Raw genomic sequence first — 20,343 nt, 5'->3', positions numbered from 1 at the left:
GTATGTGATGTAGTAGAAATAATTTTCACTACAAAAACAAGCTGTTTGTCGGTCATTTTTGAGTTACTTGTCAGTCCTTGTCAGTTTTTAGTATGACCCAATTTGGATGGTAACATATGGTGTCCGTACGATTTCCTGGCAGCTCTGGATGATGTCCTGATGGTACTGGACAGTGTCCAGACGGCTCTGGATGGTGTCTGGACAGTTCTGGATGGTGTCCGGACAGATCTGGATGGTATTGGATGGTATCAGATGGCTCTGGACAGTACCAGACGGTACCGGAGAGTGATTATCACAGCCCATTGTGGAAAACAAACTAACGGAAGTCTGAGGATGGACATATCTTGAATTTTTAGTAGGAGTAGGACTAAGACTAAATACATCATCTTATATGATTATATTTTGATTTTACAAAAAAATACAAGGTAGCTCTTTTAATCCAGTTAACTCCCATAATGTCCACTTTTTTTCTTCTTCTTCTTCTATTGTACCACATTTTATCATATCTGGAAGTTTGAAAACTTGTGGCCACGTTGATATCTAGATATGAATTAAGCCTAGTGGTATGCCTTGTTTTGGAAAAGTTTTTGTTGATTATATTGTACTGCTGTAATTGTGATATTTTTCCTTGCCCAAAAAGCAAGAGCCTTGACAGATACATTTAACCACTCCTGGGAGCACAATAACATTTCAAAGATATGGAAAAAGAGTACATGTAATCCCCATCTTAGAAGAAGAAAAAATAAATGAATACCTGGCATCCTATAGACCAATCTCCCTATTATTTGTTATATCCCAGCTGATTGAACGACTGGTCTCAGAAAGAGTTGAAACATATCTGCCCATGTCCCCTAATCAACATGGATTATGGAAGGCTACTCCACCAGCATGCTACTCACAAATATCACTTAGGATTGGGGGAATTTAATAAAAAAAAAAAAAAAAAAAAAAAAAAAAAAAAAAAAAAAAAAAAAAAAAAAAAAAAAAAAAAAAAAAAAAAAAAAAAAAAAAAAAAAAAGCACAACCAGGAAGAACAGTTACTGTAGCAAGGAAAATAAATGAGGCATTTGATATCATCTACAGACATCAATCAGTATCATCAACTGGGGGCATACGCCAGGGATTGCGTTGTTTCACTCACGTGCCAGCGCCAGTCCCCACATTCTCTTCAAGCAAGCTCCCATACCCCCACCCTTACTCTAAACAACTTTCGACAGATTCGATCAACTTGCCCCAGCCATGAATTCCGTGGATATCCCCTTCACTCCTCCATCAAGGGTTATCTCTTGTGGAGACATCTCTATGAGTAGGATCAACATCATGGAAATGTGCCACATTCCCATATAGCCAGAGTTGAGATTCACGAATTATATTGATAACTGGCCTAGACTGAGTCTCACAAAACAGTCTCTGGATTGATATGAAATCATTCCAGCCATACCCCATGATTCTCTGAAAACAGGATTTCTTCTTGTTTGCTCTGTAAATTATTGAGTAGGTGATGAGGGGGTAGAGGTAAAACAAATTTGGATGTTGGGCCTTGGTGTGGAGGTGTTGTCTTGCTGCATTGCTTTTGACCTGATATGTGGATGGGGGAGGAAGGATGAAACTTCATAAAAAAAATTTTTATCATACTTAATGTTAGCCAAATGCTCTCAGCTTCTGGTTGTATTTCTTTGATAATATCCTTCTTATTATTATCTATTTCTCCAGGCCGAGAGTGAACATGGGTGGGAGAGAAGCACTCTGGGGCAGGACAATGTGTTCAAGATCACAGAACGAAGCTACCGGGCTGAGCAGATGATTGACCTAGATCCAGATTCTGAATACTACATCCAGGCCAAGCCCTTCACTGTCACCGGACGTTCTGGCCCATACGAGGCTCCACGAACATTCCACACTCCTGTTGAGGAAGGTAAGTCCTGTATGATCTAAAATAGATTTTGAGTGCCCTCTGGATGCCTCCTGATAAGACTCATATCTTATTGGCCTGTGGTTTCTAACCTATGGATAATAATCAATCACAAGTACATGGGTAATGGAAGTCTGAGAAAAAAAGGGCATATATTTTTATTAATATATACCACCCAGCTCATTACTTTTGTATTGTATTTACCTAGTTGTATTTTACGGGAAGGGGAGCTATGCTCATGGTGTCCCGTCTCCATATCTTGTTTTATCTAGACTGTTTTTAAATTCTTGTATCATTTTTGCACACACCACATTCTCATCTACCTATTGCAAACATCTATTATCCTGTGGGGAAAGCTGTTCTTTTTCAGGTCTCTTCTATAATTGTCTTTCTTGATTTTCTTTCCATGTCCTCTTGTATCTCTACTATCCCATTTTATTAGATCCTCTCTATCAATAATTTCCATGCCTTTCATGATTTTATAAATAGTTATCAAGTCTCCTCTCTCTCTTCTTTGCTCCAATGTCTGTAGCTCAAGTTTTGCCAGCCTGTCCTCATATGATAGTTCTGAGAGTGTTGGTGCCAATTTCATAATTGATCTTTGTATTCTTTCAAGTTTTGTTATACATTTTTTTGTGCATGGTGACCATGTTGTCGCTGCATACTCCAATTTTGGTCTTATCAAAGTGACTAGTATTTTCTTCGCCATTTTTTCGTCCAAGTATGTAAATGCCACTTTGACCGATCTTGTTAAATGATAGGTTTCTCTAAAAAATTTTTTTATATGTTTCTCAGGTGACATATTATTCATAATAATGACTCCTAGGTCCTTCTCTTTGTCCCCTTTTTTAATTTCTTCCTCTCCCAATGTATATGATCCCACTATTCTTTTTTTTGCTTCTTCCAAATTCCATTATACCACACTTAATATTGAATTCCATCTCCCACTTCCTGCTCCATTCCCATACTTTATTGAGATCACTGTGCAGCGACTCAGTCTTCTACAGTGTTCACTTTTTTCAACAATTTTGTATCGTCCGCAAAGAAGCTCATATAACTTTCAATTCCTTCATCCATATCATTAATATATATAGCAAACATTATTGGGGTCAGAACTGTTCCTTGTGGAACTCCACTAATCACTTGATCCCAATTAGAATGTTTGCCTCTTATCACCACTCTCATTTTTCTTTCGTGCAAGAAGTCTTCCATCCACTTCAGCAGATTACCCTGTATTCCTCCTTCAGTTTCTAATTTCTTGAGCAATTTCTTATGTGGAACCTTATCACAAGCTTTTTTCAGGTCTAGAAATGCACAATCAGCCCATCCATCTCTTGTATTACATCTATTAGCCTTGAATAGAAACACATTAAGTTTATGACACAAGAAAGAGATGGATGGGCGGACTTTGCTTTTCTGGACCTGCAAAAGGCATTTGATAAGGTACCTCATAGGAAATTAATAAATAAGATAGAATCAAAGGGTGGCATCAGAGGAAAATTATTGGAATGGATGAAAGAGTTCCTGATTGGGAGGAAAATGAGAGTTGTAATTATAAAAAAATTCTCCAACTGGGAAGATGTAAAAAGCGGTGTCCCGCAAGGATCGGTACTGGCCCCGCCCATGTTCACCGTATACATTAATGACATGAATGAAGGCGTGGAGTGCTATATGAATTTTTTTGCAGATGATGCAAAATTACTTAAGAAGGTAAAAACGGAAGAGGACTGCAACTCATTGCAACAAGATCTGGACACGATATGGAATTGGACTCAAAAGTGGGAAGTGAAATCTAATATAAAGAAGTGCAGTATAATGGAATTTGGAAAGAGTAAAAACAGAATATCAAAAGATTACAGAATTGAAGAAGAAAAAATAAAAAAAAGCAAACTCTGAAAAAGATCTTGGAGTGATGATTGGAAAGGACATGAAACCTAATAAGCATATAAATAAAATATTCGGAGAAACCTACAATTTATTGAGGTCAATCAAAGTGGCATTTACTTATATGGATGAAGAAATTATAAAGAAAATACTAACTACACTAATAAGACCAAAACTTGAGTACGCAGCATCACTTTGGACACCCAGTACCAAAAAGAATATTAAGAAACTAGAAAGATTACAAAGAGCGACAACCAAACTAGCACAGACTCTCACCGAACTAACATATGAGGAAAGACTATCCAAACTGAACCTACCAACTCTGGAACAAAGAAGAGAAAGAGGAGATTTGCTGACTATCTACAGAATAATGAAAGGAATGGAAGTTTTAGACAGGAATGACCTGTTAGTGTGGGACAACGGTAAAACAAGAGGACACGGAAAAAAGCTAAAAAAAGATAGTTATAGAAAAAACTTGAAAAGGAACAGTTTCTCACACAGAGCGATTAATACATGGAACAAATTAGACAACAAAACAGTATGTGCAAACGCTATACAAGATTTTATGATAAAACTTGATGCAGAGAGATACAAAGATGGGTCACCACGAGCATAGCTCCCCTCCCGTATATTACAACTAGGTAAATACATGATTATCTTATTTAATACTTTTTTTTTTTTTTTTTCCAAATGCCTTACCCATCTAATTTTGATCATTCTTTCACAAATTTTAGCTATTGTACTTGTAAGAGAGACCGGTCTATAGTTAGTAGGGTCTTCCTTGTTTCCCCCTTCTCTTTTCCAATCTTCTGGAACTTTTTCTTCTTTCAATGAACTGCTTAATAGACTATGTATTTTGTCTGTTAGTTTGTTCTTGCATTCTTTCAAAATACAGTTTGCCATTTCATCTGGTCCATGCAATTTTCTGATATCAAGATTACTCAAGTGATTCATTATTTCTTTTCTTGTTACTTCTATCTCTTTCATAGGGGGGATTTTCAACATCTCTAAGTTGTATGTTCTCCCTTGTAAACACCGATTTAAAATGCTTGTTCATACTTTCTGCCATTTCTATTTCCTCTGTATTTACCTAGTTTATCTAGTTGTATTTTACGGGAAGGGGAGCTATGCTCGTGGTGTCTCTCTATCAATAGTTTCTATGCCTTTCATGATTCTATAAATAGTTATCAAGTCTCCTCTCTTTCTTCTTTGCTCTAATGTCTGTAGCTCAAGTTTTGCTAGTCTCTCCTCGTATGTAAATATATATTTATATATATATATATATATATATATATATGTATATATATATGTGTGTATATATGTGTGTATATATATATATATATATGTGTGTATGGAGGTGAGGTGGCAAAATGAAATGTTAAGGCTAGAGTATGGAGCTTTATTCAGAACCAGACGTTTCGACCTCTTGGGCCTTCCTCAGTGGACTGAATACAGAATAAGAATGAAAGTCCGTCAACAGCTTACATGGTGATCTGACGACCCTGCATGACCTCATCCCAGTCACGTTGTCCCCCCACACTCGCCGACTGCCAGTTGTGCGGACGTTTGAGCCCAGGACATAAACCCCTTATGAGAATTTGTGGTTTTCTCGGTGGCAATGTGTGCCGCCTCCAAAGCTTTCCTTTTCGTTTTTCCTATGTAGAATGTGGGCTTCCTTCCAGTTTGGCAAATGATTTTCTTCATCGATATGAACTACTAGGGCATATGTACAAATATGCACCAAACCATCAGTATCGATGAAGAAAATCATTTGCCAAACTGGAAGGAAGCCCATGTTCTACATAGGAAAATAGGAAAAAAGAAAAGGAAAGCTTTGGAGGCGGCACACATTGCCACCGAGAAAACCACAAATTCTCGTAAGGGGTTTATGTCCTGGGCTCAAACGTCCGCACAACTGGCGGTCGGCGAGTGTGGGGGGACAACGTGACTGGGATGAGGTCACGCAGGGTCGTCAAATCACCATGTAAGCTGTTGACGGACTTTCATTCTTATTCTGTATTCAGTCCACTGAGGAAGGCCCAAGAGGTCGAAACATCTGGTTCTGAATAAAGCTCCATACTCTAGCCTTAGCATTTCATTTTGCCACCTCACCTCCATATTTGTCTGTCTTTACATACATATATATATATGTTTACATATATGTATATATTTACAATATGTATATACGAGGTGTGTTTTTTAAGTAAGTACAGTTTTGAAATAAAAATGAAACAAGTAGACTTTTCGTAACAATTTCATTTTTACATGAAAGCCTGTACTGTACTCTACTTTTCAACATAATTATGGAATTATCTGACCGTGTTTAAGTTTGTGAGTATTTGAATTGCCTCCGATTGAGAATACCGCCGACTATGAAATACGCGCTGTGATTAGTTTTCTTACTGCTAAAGGCATGAAAGCAGCTGAAATTCGTCAGATCAGTGATGTGTATAGAGAAAACATTATGAGTGATGGGATGGTGCAGAAATGGGTGAGAGCTTTTAAAGATGGCTGTATAAATGTGCACCAAACCATCAGTAATGAATGAAAGTTGTCCACTTCGTTCCTCATCATGCACATTTGTATGGCTATCTTTAAAAGCTCTCACCCATTTCCACACCATCCCATCACTCATAATGTTTTCTTCATACACTTCACTGATCTGATGATGAATTTCAGCCACTTTCACACCTTTAGCCGTAAGAAAATGAATCACAGCATGTATTACAGCATTCTCAATCAGAGGAGGCATTTCAAATACTCACAAATTTAAACATGGTCAGATGATTTCATAATTATGTTGAAAAGTATATTACAGTACAAGCTTTCATGTAAAAATAAAATTGTTACAAAAAGTCTACTTGTTTCATTTTAATTTCAAAGCAGTACTTAAAAAACACTTCTCGTGTGTATGTGTGTATATATATATATATATATATATATATATATATATATATATATATATATATAATATATATATATATATATATATATATATATATATGCAAGCAATCACATCAACATGATACGAAAATGCAAAATAACCACAGGAGAAGAGAAACTTGTTGACAGTAATTTCTGGCCTGATAACCTACCTATTAATGATTTCCTTATTCTAAATTCATTGGTACTCTTCATCAACTTCACTCTTGAAATAGAAAATAACAACAGATTGCCCTTTTTGAATGTTGAAATAATTAAAGATAATGGTATTCTGAAAACAAAAGTCTATAGGAAACCTGCCAACATTCTTTCCTATGTTCATTTTTACTCTCATCATATCAATGTAAAAAGATCAGTTTTTATTTCCATGTACTTGAGAGCTTAGAGGATTTCAGATCCTGAATTTATTGATGACAAAATTAGAACTATCTGGAATATTGGGGAAAAGTTATCCCACTCATATTCTTAGTCAATGTCATAATACTCCCAAGAAATGTTTTAACAAAGCACACAATCAAGAACAAGAAAATCATGGGCAAATTAATACGCTTGTTTTTCCTTTTCATGAAAGCTTTCTTAGTATTGTCAACATATTCAAGAAATTGGATATCAAAGTAGCTTTTAAATATAACCACACCATTAAGAAAACTTTAAGAACAGCCCGCCTAACAACAATGGTGTTGTCTATAAAATTCCATGCAAAGATTGTAAAAAATTTTACATTGGACAAACTGGGAAAAACTTGGAAACAAGGATTTCCCAAAATAAATATAGTGTGAGATCTGCCCAGGAAAATAATGTGTTATTTCAACACAAAGCAGTATACAACCATCAAATTGATTGGTCTAAGGCGGTGGTTCTTAACCCCAGGGTCGCGACCCAAATTTGGGTCGCCAAGCCATTTTATTGGGTCGCTAAGGGTTTGCAAAAAATAATTATTTTCCCACTACAAATATATCATAATTATATATTGTAATGATTAAAATACATGATGCCTAGTTTTAGAATTCTAAGCAGACCATGATTAAATAAAAATTCCAAAGCAGAAAATTTATTTGTAGGCTTGGGTCGCGATGCTTGGTTTGTGCAAAATTTTGGGTCGCTGCCAAAAAAGGTTAAGAACCACTGGTCTAAGGCAACAATTTAAGCCAAAGGGAAGAACCTGTATGAAAGGAATGTAATAGAATCATGCTTAATATCAGGCACTCTTGATAAAATATAAACTTAAGCCAAAAATCAAAGGCATAAAATCCATTCCTTCCCCAATATACTCCATGCCCATCCACCACGTTCCCTCTCTCCTGGATGATGGGTCATCCCAGCATCTTGCCCACTGCCCTGGGTCAGAAGTGTTGCAAGACATTTATATTTATATATGTATATATACTTATATACATTATATATATATACAAATATACACATGTATATATAAAAATATATGTATATATACAAATATAAAAATGTATGTATACATATGTACATATATGCACATGTATACATACATATGTACATGTGTGTGTATATATATATATGTAATATGCATATATATTCATTTATCTATCTGTTAATTTATCTACTTTTCTCTCCACAGTGATAGTATCAGAGGCACCTCAAATCCACTATGCAGAATATGATTATCAACCCCAGCAAAAAGAAGAGAAGTCCACGCCGAATTGGTTGAAGAAGACTCTTATAATAACATCTCGTCTCCCAATTCTGTACAGGGTATTTGGAAACAGATTGGCCCCCTGATAGATTTAGAGTAGAATGATTACCCAAAACAAGGATGAAGCCACAAAAAAATAATAAAATAAACACATAATCTTTTTCATTTTTAATTTTTTTAAGGTGAAAATACAAAAGATGTTAAAAGAATGGATAAAGGAAGGTGAGGTTTAGGTAAGAAAAGTATAATAACAAGAATTGAACAATTAAAGACAGATAATGTTGGTAAAAGCATTCATGGAGAAACAAAAATGCACAGACAAAAACACACACACACTGGACCTCGTAAACATTGCTCAAACTCTATACACTATAACTAGGTGAACAACAACAACAACAACAACAACAGTGCAGTGGCACTGTTCTTGACCTCTAATTCAGAGATCCTACTATGAATTCTTCCTAGTAACTGAAAAATAAAATTCTGCATCATTGCACTGCTAGCCAGCCCTCCACCTTTGGTGGGATAGGAGTTAGGTGTGTGTGTGTGCATGTAAGGTCATAGTATCACCCATAGATCGGGCCATATATGAACTCTGAATTCTCATCCAGAGGGTAATAGCTGGTGATCACGAGTCCAGCACATGAGCCAAAACCATGGTGAATCACACACACACACACACTCTAAGCCATTCCACATATTTATACATCTATACAGGAAACTGTTTCTTCACATCCTTTCGACATGTGGTATTTCTTAATTTCCATGACCTCTTAAAGCCTTCCCATCTTTAATCAGGTGCAAGGTCACAGCATTACCCATAGATAGGGCCATATATGAGCTCTGAGCTCTCATTCAGGAGGATAATAGCTGTCAATCGTGACTCCAATGTGTGATCCAAGACCTTGGTAAATCACACATACACACAAACACACACATTGTATTTACTTGATAGGAATATAAAAGAAAGGAGCTAGAAGGATTCCATTGTTCCTTTCCTCATATCCATGTGTGTGTACAAACACATAGACTTGAAAATATCGCCAGAAAGAAATGTGTTTCAAAGTTATAGAAATCTCAGGTTACCAGGAAAAGAATCAGATGCAAGATCAACAAACCTCACCTCATGTTTCAACAATAAGAAACGATCACAAGATTGATAATAATATCAGTTTGATGTTTTCGTTCTAGAGGACATCAATCAGAAATTGCATGACTGTATTAAGGAACTATGTACTCTGGCAAAGATTAATACTAAACCCACCTCGTTACTTTTTTTATTTTTTTTTTTTATTATAATTATTTAGTTTGGTTTTCATGCTTCTTTGTAATGGCAAAATACAACTTTGTAGCTTGTATGTTTTATCTAAAAGAAGCCTTTTGGCAAAGAAATCAGTATTTCATTTACATCAAAATTAACATATCCCTATATATCAACAAATATTTTATGTATACAAGTATTCTCCAGCTGCAATGTATTAGGGACTGTTTTTAGACACCCATATGAACTGGTATTTACCTAGTTGTATTATACAGGAAGGGAGCTATGCTCATAGTGACCCATCTTTGTATCTCTTAGCATCTAGTCTGTTCTTAAATTCTTGTATGGTTTTTGCACATACTATTTTTCCATCTAATTTGTTCCAGACATCTATCACTCTGTGTGGAAAACTATTCTTTTTCAGATCTCTTCTATAACTATCCTTTTTTAGTTTCTTTTCGTGTTATCTTGTATTTCTTCTGTCCCACTTTAATAAATCTTTTCTATCAAGGACTTCCATATCTTTCATGATTCTGTAAATAGCCAGTAGATCTCTTCTTTCACTTTGTTCCAGAGTTGTTAGTTCCAGTTAGGACAATCTTTGTATGTCAATTTTGAAAGTGTTGGTGCCATCTTTATCATAGCTTTTAGGATTCTTTCTAATTTCTTTATTCTTTTTTGTGTTAGGTGTCCATAGTGTTGCAGTGTACTCCAATCTTGGTCTTATCAGTGTGACTGATATTTTCTTTACCATTTCCTCATCCATGTAATTGAAGTCCACCTCTATTGTTTTTAGTAAATTGTAGGTTTCTCCGACCATTTTGTTTATATGCTTGTCTGGTGACATATCTTTGCTAATAATTACTCCTAGGTCCTTTTCAGAGCTAACTTATATTACCCTGATATTCTATTCTTACTTTTTCCAAACTCCATTATACTGCATTTCTTGATGTTAAAATTCACTTCCCACTTTTGGCTCCATTTCCACTTTGTCCAGATCTCTCTGAAGTAATTTAGTCTTTCTCTGTACTTGTTTTCTTTAGTAGTTTTGCATCATCTGCAAAGAAGTTCATATAACATTCAACACCTTCATCCATGTAATTTATATATATGGCAAACATTATCGGAGCTAGTACAGAACCTTGTGGGACTCCATTTATCATCCCTTCCCAGGTCGAGATTTTGTCTCTAACTACCACCCTCATTTTTCTCCTGTTCAAGAAATCTTCCATCCATTTCATTAACTTTCCTTGTACACCTGTTGTTTCAAGTTTTCTTGTTAGTTTTTTGTGTGGTACTTTATCAAATGCCTTTTGTAAATCTAGAAAAGCACAATCAGCCCATCCATCCCTTTCTTGTATTATGTCTATTAGCCTTGAATAAAAACAAATCACGTTGGTGGCACAAGATCTTCCTTGTCTAAAGCCAAACTGTTTTGGATTCAGTATATTATTTTCTTCCAGATGTTTAATCCATCTACTTTTGATAACTTTTTCACATATTTTAGCTATTGTGCTTGTAAAGGAGACCAGTCTTTTGGGTCTTCCTTATCTCCCCTTTATATATTGGGGTGATATTTGCATTTTTCAAAAGTTGTGGTACCTTTCCTTCCTTGAGTGAGCAATCTATTATTTCATATGCATTGTCCGCTAGCTCGTCTATACATTATTTTAGTATCCAATTTGCAATTCCATCCGGACCGTGTGATTTTCTGACATCAGGGTTTGTTATTTGGTCCCTTATTTATTTTTGTGTTACATTTCTTTCTTTCATTAGGGGATCTTTCTACCTTTTCTTCTCCCCAATTATGTGCATTTTCTATTGTGAATACAGACTTAAAATGTTTGTTCATAACCTCTGCCATTTCTACATCTATATTCCTCATTTCCTTGATACAGTTTCACTGTTTGTTTATTTTTCAGTTTACCATTCACATACCTGTAGAATAATCTGGGTTAATCCTTTCATTTATCTATTATGTCATACATACATATACCAAAGGCTTTTTTTTCCCTTACATGGGAGGTAGCCAAAAAAAGAAAGGCATAGAAACCACTCCCACCCATTTCATCCCCTACATACTCCACTCCCCTCTACCCTCTTCCCTCCCTCTTATCTTGGCACCTCCTGGATGATGGGTCATCCCTGCATCTTGTCCACTGCCCTGGGTCAGAAGCAGTGTTGCAAGACACAGCACATCCACAGCAAGGCTGCTTCATTAAATCGGTGACCCCCCTCTCCATCCCCTCATGCAGAAAAGAAGATGGGGAGAAAACCCTTTTGGCTGTGTCAATTTATTTCTTATACATACTCCCTCACCCCCCATCCCCCACCCACTCCCCCTCATGCATCACAGCATCATCCATACACAACCATTCTCCATTCACCCCTATCTTCTGTCCTCTCCAGTCTTTCCTCAACAGACATTCTTCTCTTTCCCAATGCCCCTTTTACCCCATCCATCCATCTCATCCTAGGTCACCCCCTCATTTACTAATCTTTCTTCACTCATTCTTTCCATGGGTCCAAATCATCCTAATACTCTTTCATCATCCCTATCTCCCAACTTCCTTTCCACCCCTTTTCTTCTCCTCACCATCTTATTTCTCACTATCCAGCCTTGTAACCCCTATCATATTTCTCAGACATTTTATCTCAAAAATTTTCAAACTCCTCTCTTCCTCTCTTATGATCCATGCTTCTGCCCCATACAGTGCTCTTGGCATACAATCTCTTCTTAGCATCCATTCCCAAATGTCTATTTCTCATTACATTTTTTAATCCCCCCAAGGCATTTACTAGCTTCTCTCAATCTACATTCTACCTCCACCTCCACTCCTCCCTTTCCCGCCATATTCGCACCCAAGTATCTAAAAGTATACACTTCCTCCAGTCCCTCTCCCTTATTATTCACTTCCAGTCTGCTGCCACTTTCTCTCCTTGTACATCTCATCCCCTACTTTTACCCACATTTATCTTCAACTTACTTCTTTCGCACACCTTCACACACTCTGTCACTAACCTCCTCAGTCCCTCTGCTGAACCTGCCACCCACAAGCGCAATGTCGTCAGTAAAAACCAACTGGCTTATATCCCACTTTTCTCAATTTTCTTTGACCATCTCCAATCCATGACCCACTACCCTTGCATTCACGTCTCGCACCACCCCATCCACGTATAAATTGAACAGCCAGGCCGACATAACATCCCTGACGAAGTCCCACTTTCACCTCAAACCACACTCCATTTCTAATCCTGACACAAGCTCTACTACTCTCGTAGAAACTCTTGACTGCTCTTAAAAGCTTTTCTCTTATCCCATATATCTGCAATATTTCCCACAGTGCCTTCCTGTCTACCCTGCCATAAGTCTTTTTCAAATTCAATAAAGCCCCAAAAAATCCTTACATTTCCTAAAGCTTTCTCACATATCTGTCTCACCACAAATATCTGATCCACGCAACGCCTACATGTCCTAAACCCACAGTTCCTCATCAATTACTCCCTCTGTTCCTCTCCTAATCCTCTCAATCAAGATCCTCCCATAAGCCTTCCCAACTACACTTAACAAGCTAATCCCTCTGAAACTACTACACTCACACTTGTCCCCTTTTCCCTTGTAAAGTGGAACTATACAGGCACTCCTCCAGTCCTCCGGCACTCTACCCTCTCTTAAACAAACATTAAATAACCTCACCAGCCAGTCCACCATCACTGTACCTCCTTTTTTTAGACATTCTGCATGGCATCCATCCAGACCAGGTGCCTTACCTGCTCTCATCATCTTAACAACTGCCTTCACTTCATCCTTCCTTATTTCTCCTCCATTTTCCTCACTCATCACTCTCATTTTCTTAGCGCTTCCCACTGCAACTACCTTTCCTTCCCTATCCTCCTTCACATTTAGCAACTCCCTAAAATGAACACTTTCTTAAACAACACAACATACACATTGCAATTCTACAAGAAACAAAATTAAGACACTCACACAAAACACCATCATTTCATAATTACACCACCATCAGACAAGACCGGACTGACGGCAATGGCGGTGGACTCGTCACCCTAATCCACCATTCCATCTGTTTTGTGGACACAAGTGCCACAACCAAAATTCTCCTCCCTACCACAGATAACACAACAGAAACCCAATCCATTCATATCCGCACAGGCAACAATTTAACACTAACAATAGTTAACATGTACATTCCCCCCCAATCATCCCCCACAGTTCCAAACACCTTCAGACCTCAACTCAGCCAACTAACCTCAATCCCCAACCTGATCATGGGTGGTGACTTCAACGCCAAGTCATCTGCCTGGTTTGTCGACAACCCTGACACAGACAGAGGGCTTGATATACAGACTCAATTCGACTCATTGACTATCATGAACAACACGCATAATCATACACATATCCCATACCAAGCCCTCTACACTCCCTCCTCTCCTGATATCACCTTTTGCTCCCCCTGCCTAACCCCAACAACATCATGGAGAGTGGTCGGAGCCCTTGGTTCTGACCACCTTCCAATCATCATCACCACCAAAACAAGATGCACCCCAGCTGGCCACAGACACACTTACACCAATTACAAGAGAGCTAACTGGGAAGCCTTTAATGAAGAGACAGAACAACATTTTGAAACACTTAACAGTACACCAATCACAAACATAAACAATGCTGTGCACGCTTTTAATACAATCATACAAAACGCAGACAAGAGATACATCCCTAGAGGCAACAGAAAATCACACAACCCCAACTTCACACCAGAAATCCAAGGCCTCATCAGACGTGACACACTTAAACACGATACCCCCACACCTATCCCTCAAAACATAGCAGACCAAATACAAACACTAAACACTGTGATTGCCAATAAAATACATGAACAAAAAACACAAAATTGGCAAAACTTTATCAATACACTTGATCACAAAACAAACACCAGCAAATTGTACAAAACACTCAACAGCATCACACTATCCAACACTAACACTACACGCTCTCACGCAGCAATAATCACAACAACAGATAATCTACCCTCAAACAGACAACAAGCAAACGCACTCATACGTCATTTTGCACAGACGAGCCATCTTACATCTCATCCTGACGACCGACGCACCATTCGACGTAAGAAAGACTTTCCCACAGACTCAGACTATACACCCTTCATAGACAGTCAGACAAAACTCATAATGCATAGTCTCAAGCACTCATCTGCCTGTGGCCCTGATAACATAAGCAACATCCACCTAAAACACATTGGACCACAAGGTATACATGCACTCACAAACATTGCAAACTACAGCTATTCACACAACACTATACCCGACATCTGGAAGCATGGTAAAATAATCACCATTCCAAAACCGAACAAAGACCCAACAATCCCAACATCGCACCGCCCAATCACACTTCTCTGCACCCCCTCTAAAGTCATTGAACGCCTAATACTTAAACTTGTCACACCATATATTCCCCTTGCTGACTCACAACACGGTTTTAGGCCACTACACTCCACAAACACTCTTCTGACAAACCTCACACAAAGAATTTTAGATGGCATCAATTCAGATAGGCCCCACCACAGAACACTTCTTATAACATTGGACATTAGTAAAGCTTTTGATGCTATCCCCCGCCACAACCTAACAAATAAAATATATAACACAGACATGCACAATAACACCAAAAGATGGCTGGCCAATTATCTGGCAGGCAGGAATGCTCATGTGTCATATAATGGCCAATCATCGCACATCAGAAACATTAAGAACGGAGTACCACAGGGCTCAGTTCTATCCCCCACATTATTTAATCTATACATGCATGACTTACCCACGCCAGACACCTCAGAAATACAAATCTCTTCCTACGCAGACGACATAACAATCACATGCACACATCGTAACACAGACAAAGCTGCAGAAATAATCCAGCCTTACCTTGACACACTCAACACATGGTTCATCACAAACAGACTCAAAATAGCTCCAACCAAATCTACAGCAACACTTCTCACCAACTGGACAAAAGAACACAAATACATACCTCATCTCTACATCAACAACACTCTAATACCACACACAAACACACCGAAAATTCTTGGTGTAACATACGATACATCCATGTCTTTCAAACAACACCTCACAAACATAAAAAACAAATGCACACCTAGACTTAACGCACTTAAGTCAATCACTGGAACAACATTTGGACAAAACAAAGAAACTAATATAACAATATACAAACAATGCATACACTCAAGTGATGAATTATGCGAGTCCTGCATGGGCTCCTAATCTCAGTGAGACACACCACAACACCCTTCAAATCATACAAAACAAAGCCCTAAAAACAATTACAGGCTGCACAAATACATCACCTACAGACCATTTACACCATGAAACAAAAGTCCTCAAAGTCAAGGACCACCTCGACATGAGAGGCACACAAACACTTGCTGCAGCCACCACAAACACATCACACCCGCTACACTACATAGCAGAACACCCACACACACCAAGAAACATTAAAACTACACCCAAAGACCTTTATTACACACAGATACTCTCTTCTCTTCCTCCACAACCACCAAATACCAGCCTCCGGAAACATATTCATAATCATATCACTCACCGCTCCATTAACACACTGAAAGACAACACACTGCTGCATGCCAGACCCCCTGATATCCACCCTTCTGAATCCTCTCTCCCACGTAAGGACAGAGTCCACTTGGCCAGACTGCGATGCGGTCACCACCCAGCACTTCTAAGCTACCAGAAGAGGCTGGACGACCGTGTTGTGAACAGCTGCCCAGGATGTAACACTTCACCCCATACCATACAACACATAATGGAAGACTGCATTATACACAATCATGCACGCAAACAACACAACATACACTCTATAAAGGATTTGTGGGAAAACCCAGTTTCGGCTGTGGCCTTCCTTGGGGAGACGGGACTGCTCGGACAGACAGTCTAGGGAACGACAACAACAACAACAACAACTCCATAAAATACTCTGCCCATTTTCCTCTTACTGCTTTCTCTTTCATTATCATCTCTCCATCTGCACCTTTTACCTTTTATTCTCTAATTGATACGTCTCCTCTTTCTCTCTTAATTTCTTTCCAAATAATTTTTTATTACTTTCAATTTTTTCAGTCATACTCTTACCCCATTTCACATCTGCTCTCCTCTTTGCCTCCCTTGTTACCCTCTCATTTTAGTTCATCATGGATGAAGGGCCATCCTTGTCTCCTGCCCACTGCCTGGGTCTGAAGCAATGCAGCATGATACAGTACAACCACAGCAAGGCTGCTTCACTAAATTGGCAACCCACCCCTCTGTCCCCTCATGCAGAAAATAGAGATGATGGGGAGAAATCCCTTTGGCCTGCATCATGGTATCATCCATACACAGCCATTATCCACCCACTTCTATCCCCTGCCTTCTCCCATCTTTGTTGAACAATCATTCCCCTTTTGCTCAAAGCACCTTTTCACCCCATCCATCCATTTCATCTTTGGTTGTCCCCTCAAGTTCACTTCATCCACCTCTGCTTTCCACACCTCTTTTGCTAATCTTTTTTCATTCACTCTTTCCATGTGTCCAAACCATACCAATAATCTTTCAGCCATCTGCCATCTCCTTTTCCATCCCCACTATCCTCCTCACCTCTTCATTTCTCACTCTATCAAATTTCTCCTTTCTGCCTCTTGCAAACTCCAAGTCTACCCCCCATACAGTGTCGTCGGCACAGTCACCCCTTCATATAATCTTCTCTTTGCATTCATTTCCAGATGTCTCTGTTTCATGACACTTTTTAATTCTCCAAAGCGTTTACTTGCTTTCCTCAATCTACAATTTACCCCTACCCCCATTCCTCCCTTTCCTACCACATGCAACTCTAAATACATAGAACTATCCATTTCCTCCTGCCTCTCTCCTTTAAGACTTACTTCCAGCTCATTGCCATCCACTCCCCTTGTATATCTCATATCAAATTAATTACCCTAAATACATATATGTTTACCATCTGACCATTCATATTGATTTGTTCAATAAAATTTAATAATTATATTCCTCAGAGTTATTGAAAATAAATCCCAAAATTGTTAAAGATCAGTGTCATGACTGACGATATGGTTTAACATCACAAACTACCCCCTATCGGAGGGCTAGGATGGTGCCCCTTACAGGACTTTGTAGCATGGGATTTAATTCACCATGCCCTTGGTTCAACTTTGCCAGTGCCAGGGTTTGAAATACCATCCCCCTTGACTTTTGCCACAAGTAATGACACCTTAACCCATTCAGCCAGTGAGCATCCATGATTACCTGCCGGATATGTCAAAACCAGTCCTTTTTAGTTCTTTACTTAATTTTTCATTAGATGCTCCAAAAGCAATCAATCAATCTGGATGGCACTTAAATCTGTTCAGCTTGACAAGGGAAATGCATGCAATTCAATTTTAATTTCTCATTTAACAGTTGGCATGTATAAAGTTTACTGTGAGGAAAATGGAGGAGAAATAAGGAAGGATGAAGTGAATACAGTTGTTAAGATGATGAAAGCAGGTAAGGCACCTGGTCTGGATGGATGCCATGCAGAATGTCTAAAAAAAGGAGGTACAGTGATGGTGGACTGGCTGGTGAGGTTATTTAATGTTTGCTGGAGAGAAGGTAGAGTGCCGGAGGATTGGAGGAGTGCCTGTATAGTTCCACTTTACAAGGGAAAAGGGGACAAGTGTGAATGTAGTAGTTTCAGAGGGATTAGTTTGTTAAGTGTAGTTGGGAAGGCTTATGGGAGGATCTTGATTGAGAGGATTAGGAGAGGAACAGAGGGAGTAATTGGTGAGGAACATTGTGGATTTAGGACGGGTAGAGGTTGTGTAGATCAGATCTTTGTGGTAAGACAGATATGTGAGAAAGCTATAGGAAAGGGGAAGGATGTTTTTTTGGCTTTTATGGATCTGGAAAAGGCTTACGATAGGGTAGACAGAAAGGCACTGTGGGAGGTTATGCAGATATACGGGATAGGAGGAAAGCTTCTAGGAGCTGTCAAGAGTTTTTATGAGAGTAGTAGAGCTTGCGTCAGGATTAGAAATGGAGAGAGTGAGTGGTTCGAGGTAAAGGTGGGACTTCGTCAAGGATGCGTTATGTCGCCCTGGCTGTTCAACTTGTACATGGATGGGGTAGTGCGAGAGGTAAATGCAAGGGTAGTGGGTCATGGAGTGGAGATGGTTAAAGAAAATGGAGAAAAGTGGGAGGTAAGCCAGCTGTTGTTTGCGGACAACACTGCGCTTGTGGCAGGATCAGAGGAGGGATTGAGGAAGTTGGTGACAGAGTTTGGGAGAGTATGTGATAGAAGAAAGCTGAAGATAAATGTGTGTAAAAGTAAGGTGATAAGATGTACAAGGGGAGAAAGTGGCAGTAGACTGGAAGTGAGCATAAAGGGAGAGTGACTGGAAGAAGTGGATAGTTTTAGATACTTGGGTGCAAATGTGGCAGGAAAAGGTGGAGGTGGAGGTAGAATGTAGATTGAGAGAAGCAAGTAAATGCCTTGGTGGATTGAAGAGTGTAATGAGGAATAGACATTTGGGAATGGATGCTAAGAGGAGACTATATGAAGGAGTGATTGTGCCAACAGCACTGTATGGGGCAGAAACATGGAACATATGAGAGGAGTTTGAATATGTTTGAGATGAGGTGTCTGAGAAGTATGAGGGGGGTTACTAGGCTAGATAGAGTGAGAAGTGAGGAGGAGAACGGGTGGAAAGGGAGTTGGGAGATAGGGTTGATGAAAGAGTATTTGGATGGTTTGGACACATGGAAAGAATGAGTGAAGAAAGACTAGTAAAAGAGGTACGGAAGGCAGATGTGGAGTGAACATGAGGGGACGTCCTAGGATGAGGTGGATGGATGGGGTGAAGGGGGCTTTGGGGAAGAGGGGAATGTCTGTTGAGGAAGGACGGGAGAGGACAGAAGACAGGGGTGAATGGAGAATGGTTGTATATGGATGATGATGTGATGCATGAGGTGGAATGGGCGCAGGGATGGGGGATGAGGTAGTATGTGTGAGCACAATTTGATGCAGCCCAAAGGGATTTCTCCCCGTCTTCTCCTTTTCTGCATGGGGGGACGGAGAGGGGGGTCGCCGATTTAATGAAACGGCCTTGCTGTGGATGTGCTGTGTCTTGCGACACTGCTTCTGACCCAGGGCAGTGGACAAGGTGCAGGGATGACCCGTCATCCAGGAGGTGCTAAGATAAGAGGGAGGGTGAAGGGGGTGTGGAGTGTGTTTAGGGATGGAATGGGTGGGAATGATTTTATGCCTTTTCCTTTTTGGCTACCTCCCTTGTAAGGGGGAAAAAGCCTTGGTATATGTATGTATGTACTGTTCCAAACAATAAGTTCATTACAAATTATGATATTTCTAGCTACCCTTGACCCAAAATTAGCCATAATCTATACTCCAAAGGGAGAAAAGTCACCATAAAAAGCAGTTCTATTTTTGCTGTATTTCTTTTCAATTCAGGAAAATAGCCCAAGACTATCTAATCATAGATAGTATGCACCACACTTCCAAAACATATGGAAAGGAGTAAAATCTGCACCATGTGTACAAATATGAATTGTAAATATCTTGGGATTGAA

The 20,343-nt window shown here is 39.0% G+C and overlaps 1 protein-coding gene across 1 annotated transcript in view; it reads left to right on the top strand.

Moving 5' to 3' along the window:
- Nucleotides 1-8,586, top strand: part of LOC143027705 (uncharacterized) — a 69,533-nt gene extending 60,947 nt beyond the window's left edge. The window contains exons 11-12 of the mRNA XM_076189169.1: nt 1,714-1,915; nt 8,331-8,586. Coding sequence (XP_076045284.1) covers nt 1,714-1,915; nt 8,331-8,491 — 363 coding nt within the window. The 3' untranslated portion in view covers nt 8,492-8,586. The remainder of the gene's footprint in view (nt 1-1,713; nt 1,916-8,330) is intronic.
- Nucleotides 8,587-20,343: the final 11,757 nt, after the last annotated feature.

The sequence above is a fragment of the Oratosquilla oratoria genome, chromosome 8 (assembly GCF_046742065.1).
Source record: "Oratosquilla oratoria isolate Oo_2021 chromosome 8, ASM4674206v1, whole genome shotgun sequence".
Taxonomy (NCBI): Eukaryota; Metazoa; Arthropoda; class Malacostraca; order Stomatopoda; family Squillidae; genus Oratosquilla; species Oratosquilla oratoria.
The sequence above is the reverse complement of the archived record's forward strand: the minus strand, read 5'-3'. Positions and strand labels throughout refer to the sequence as shown.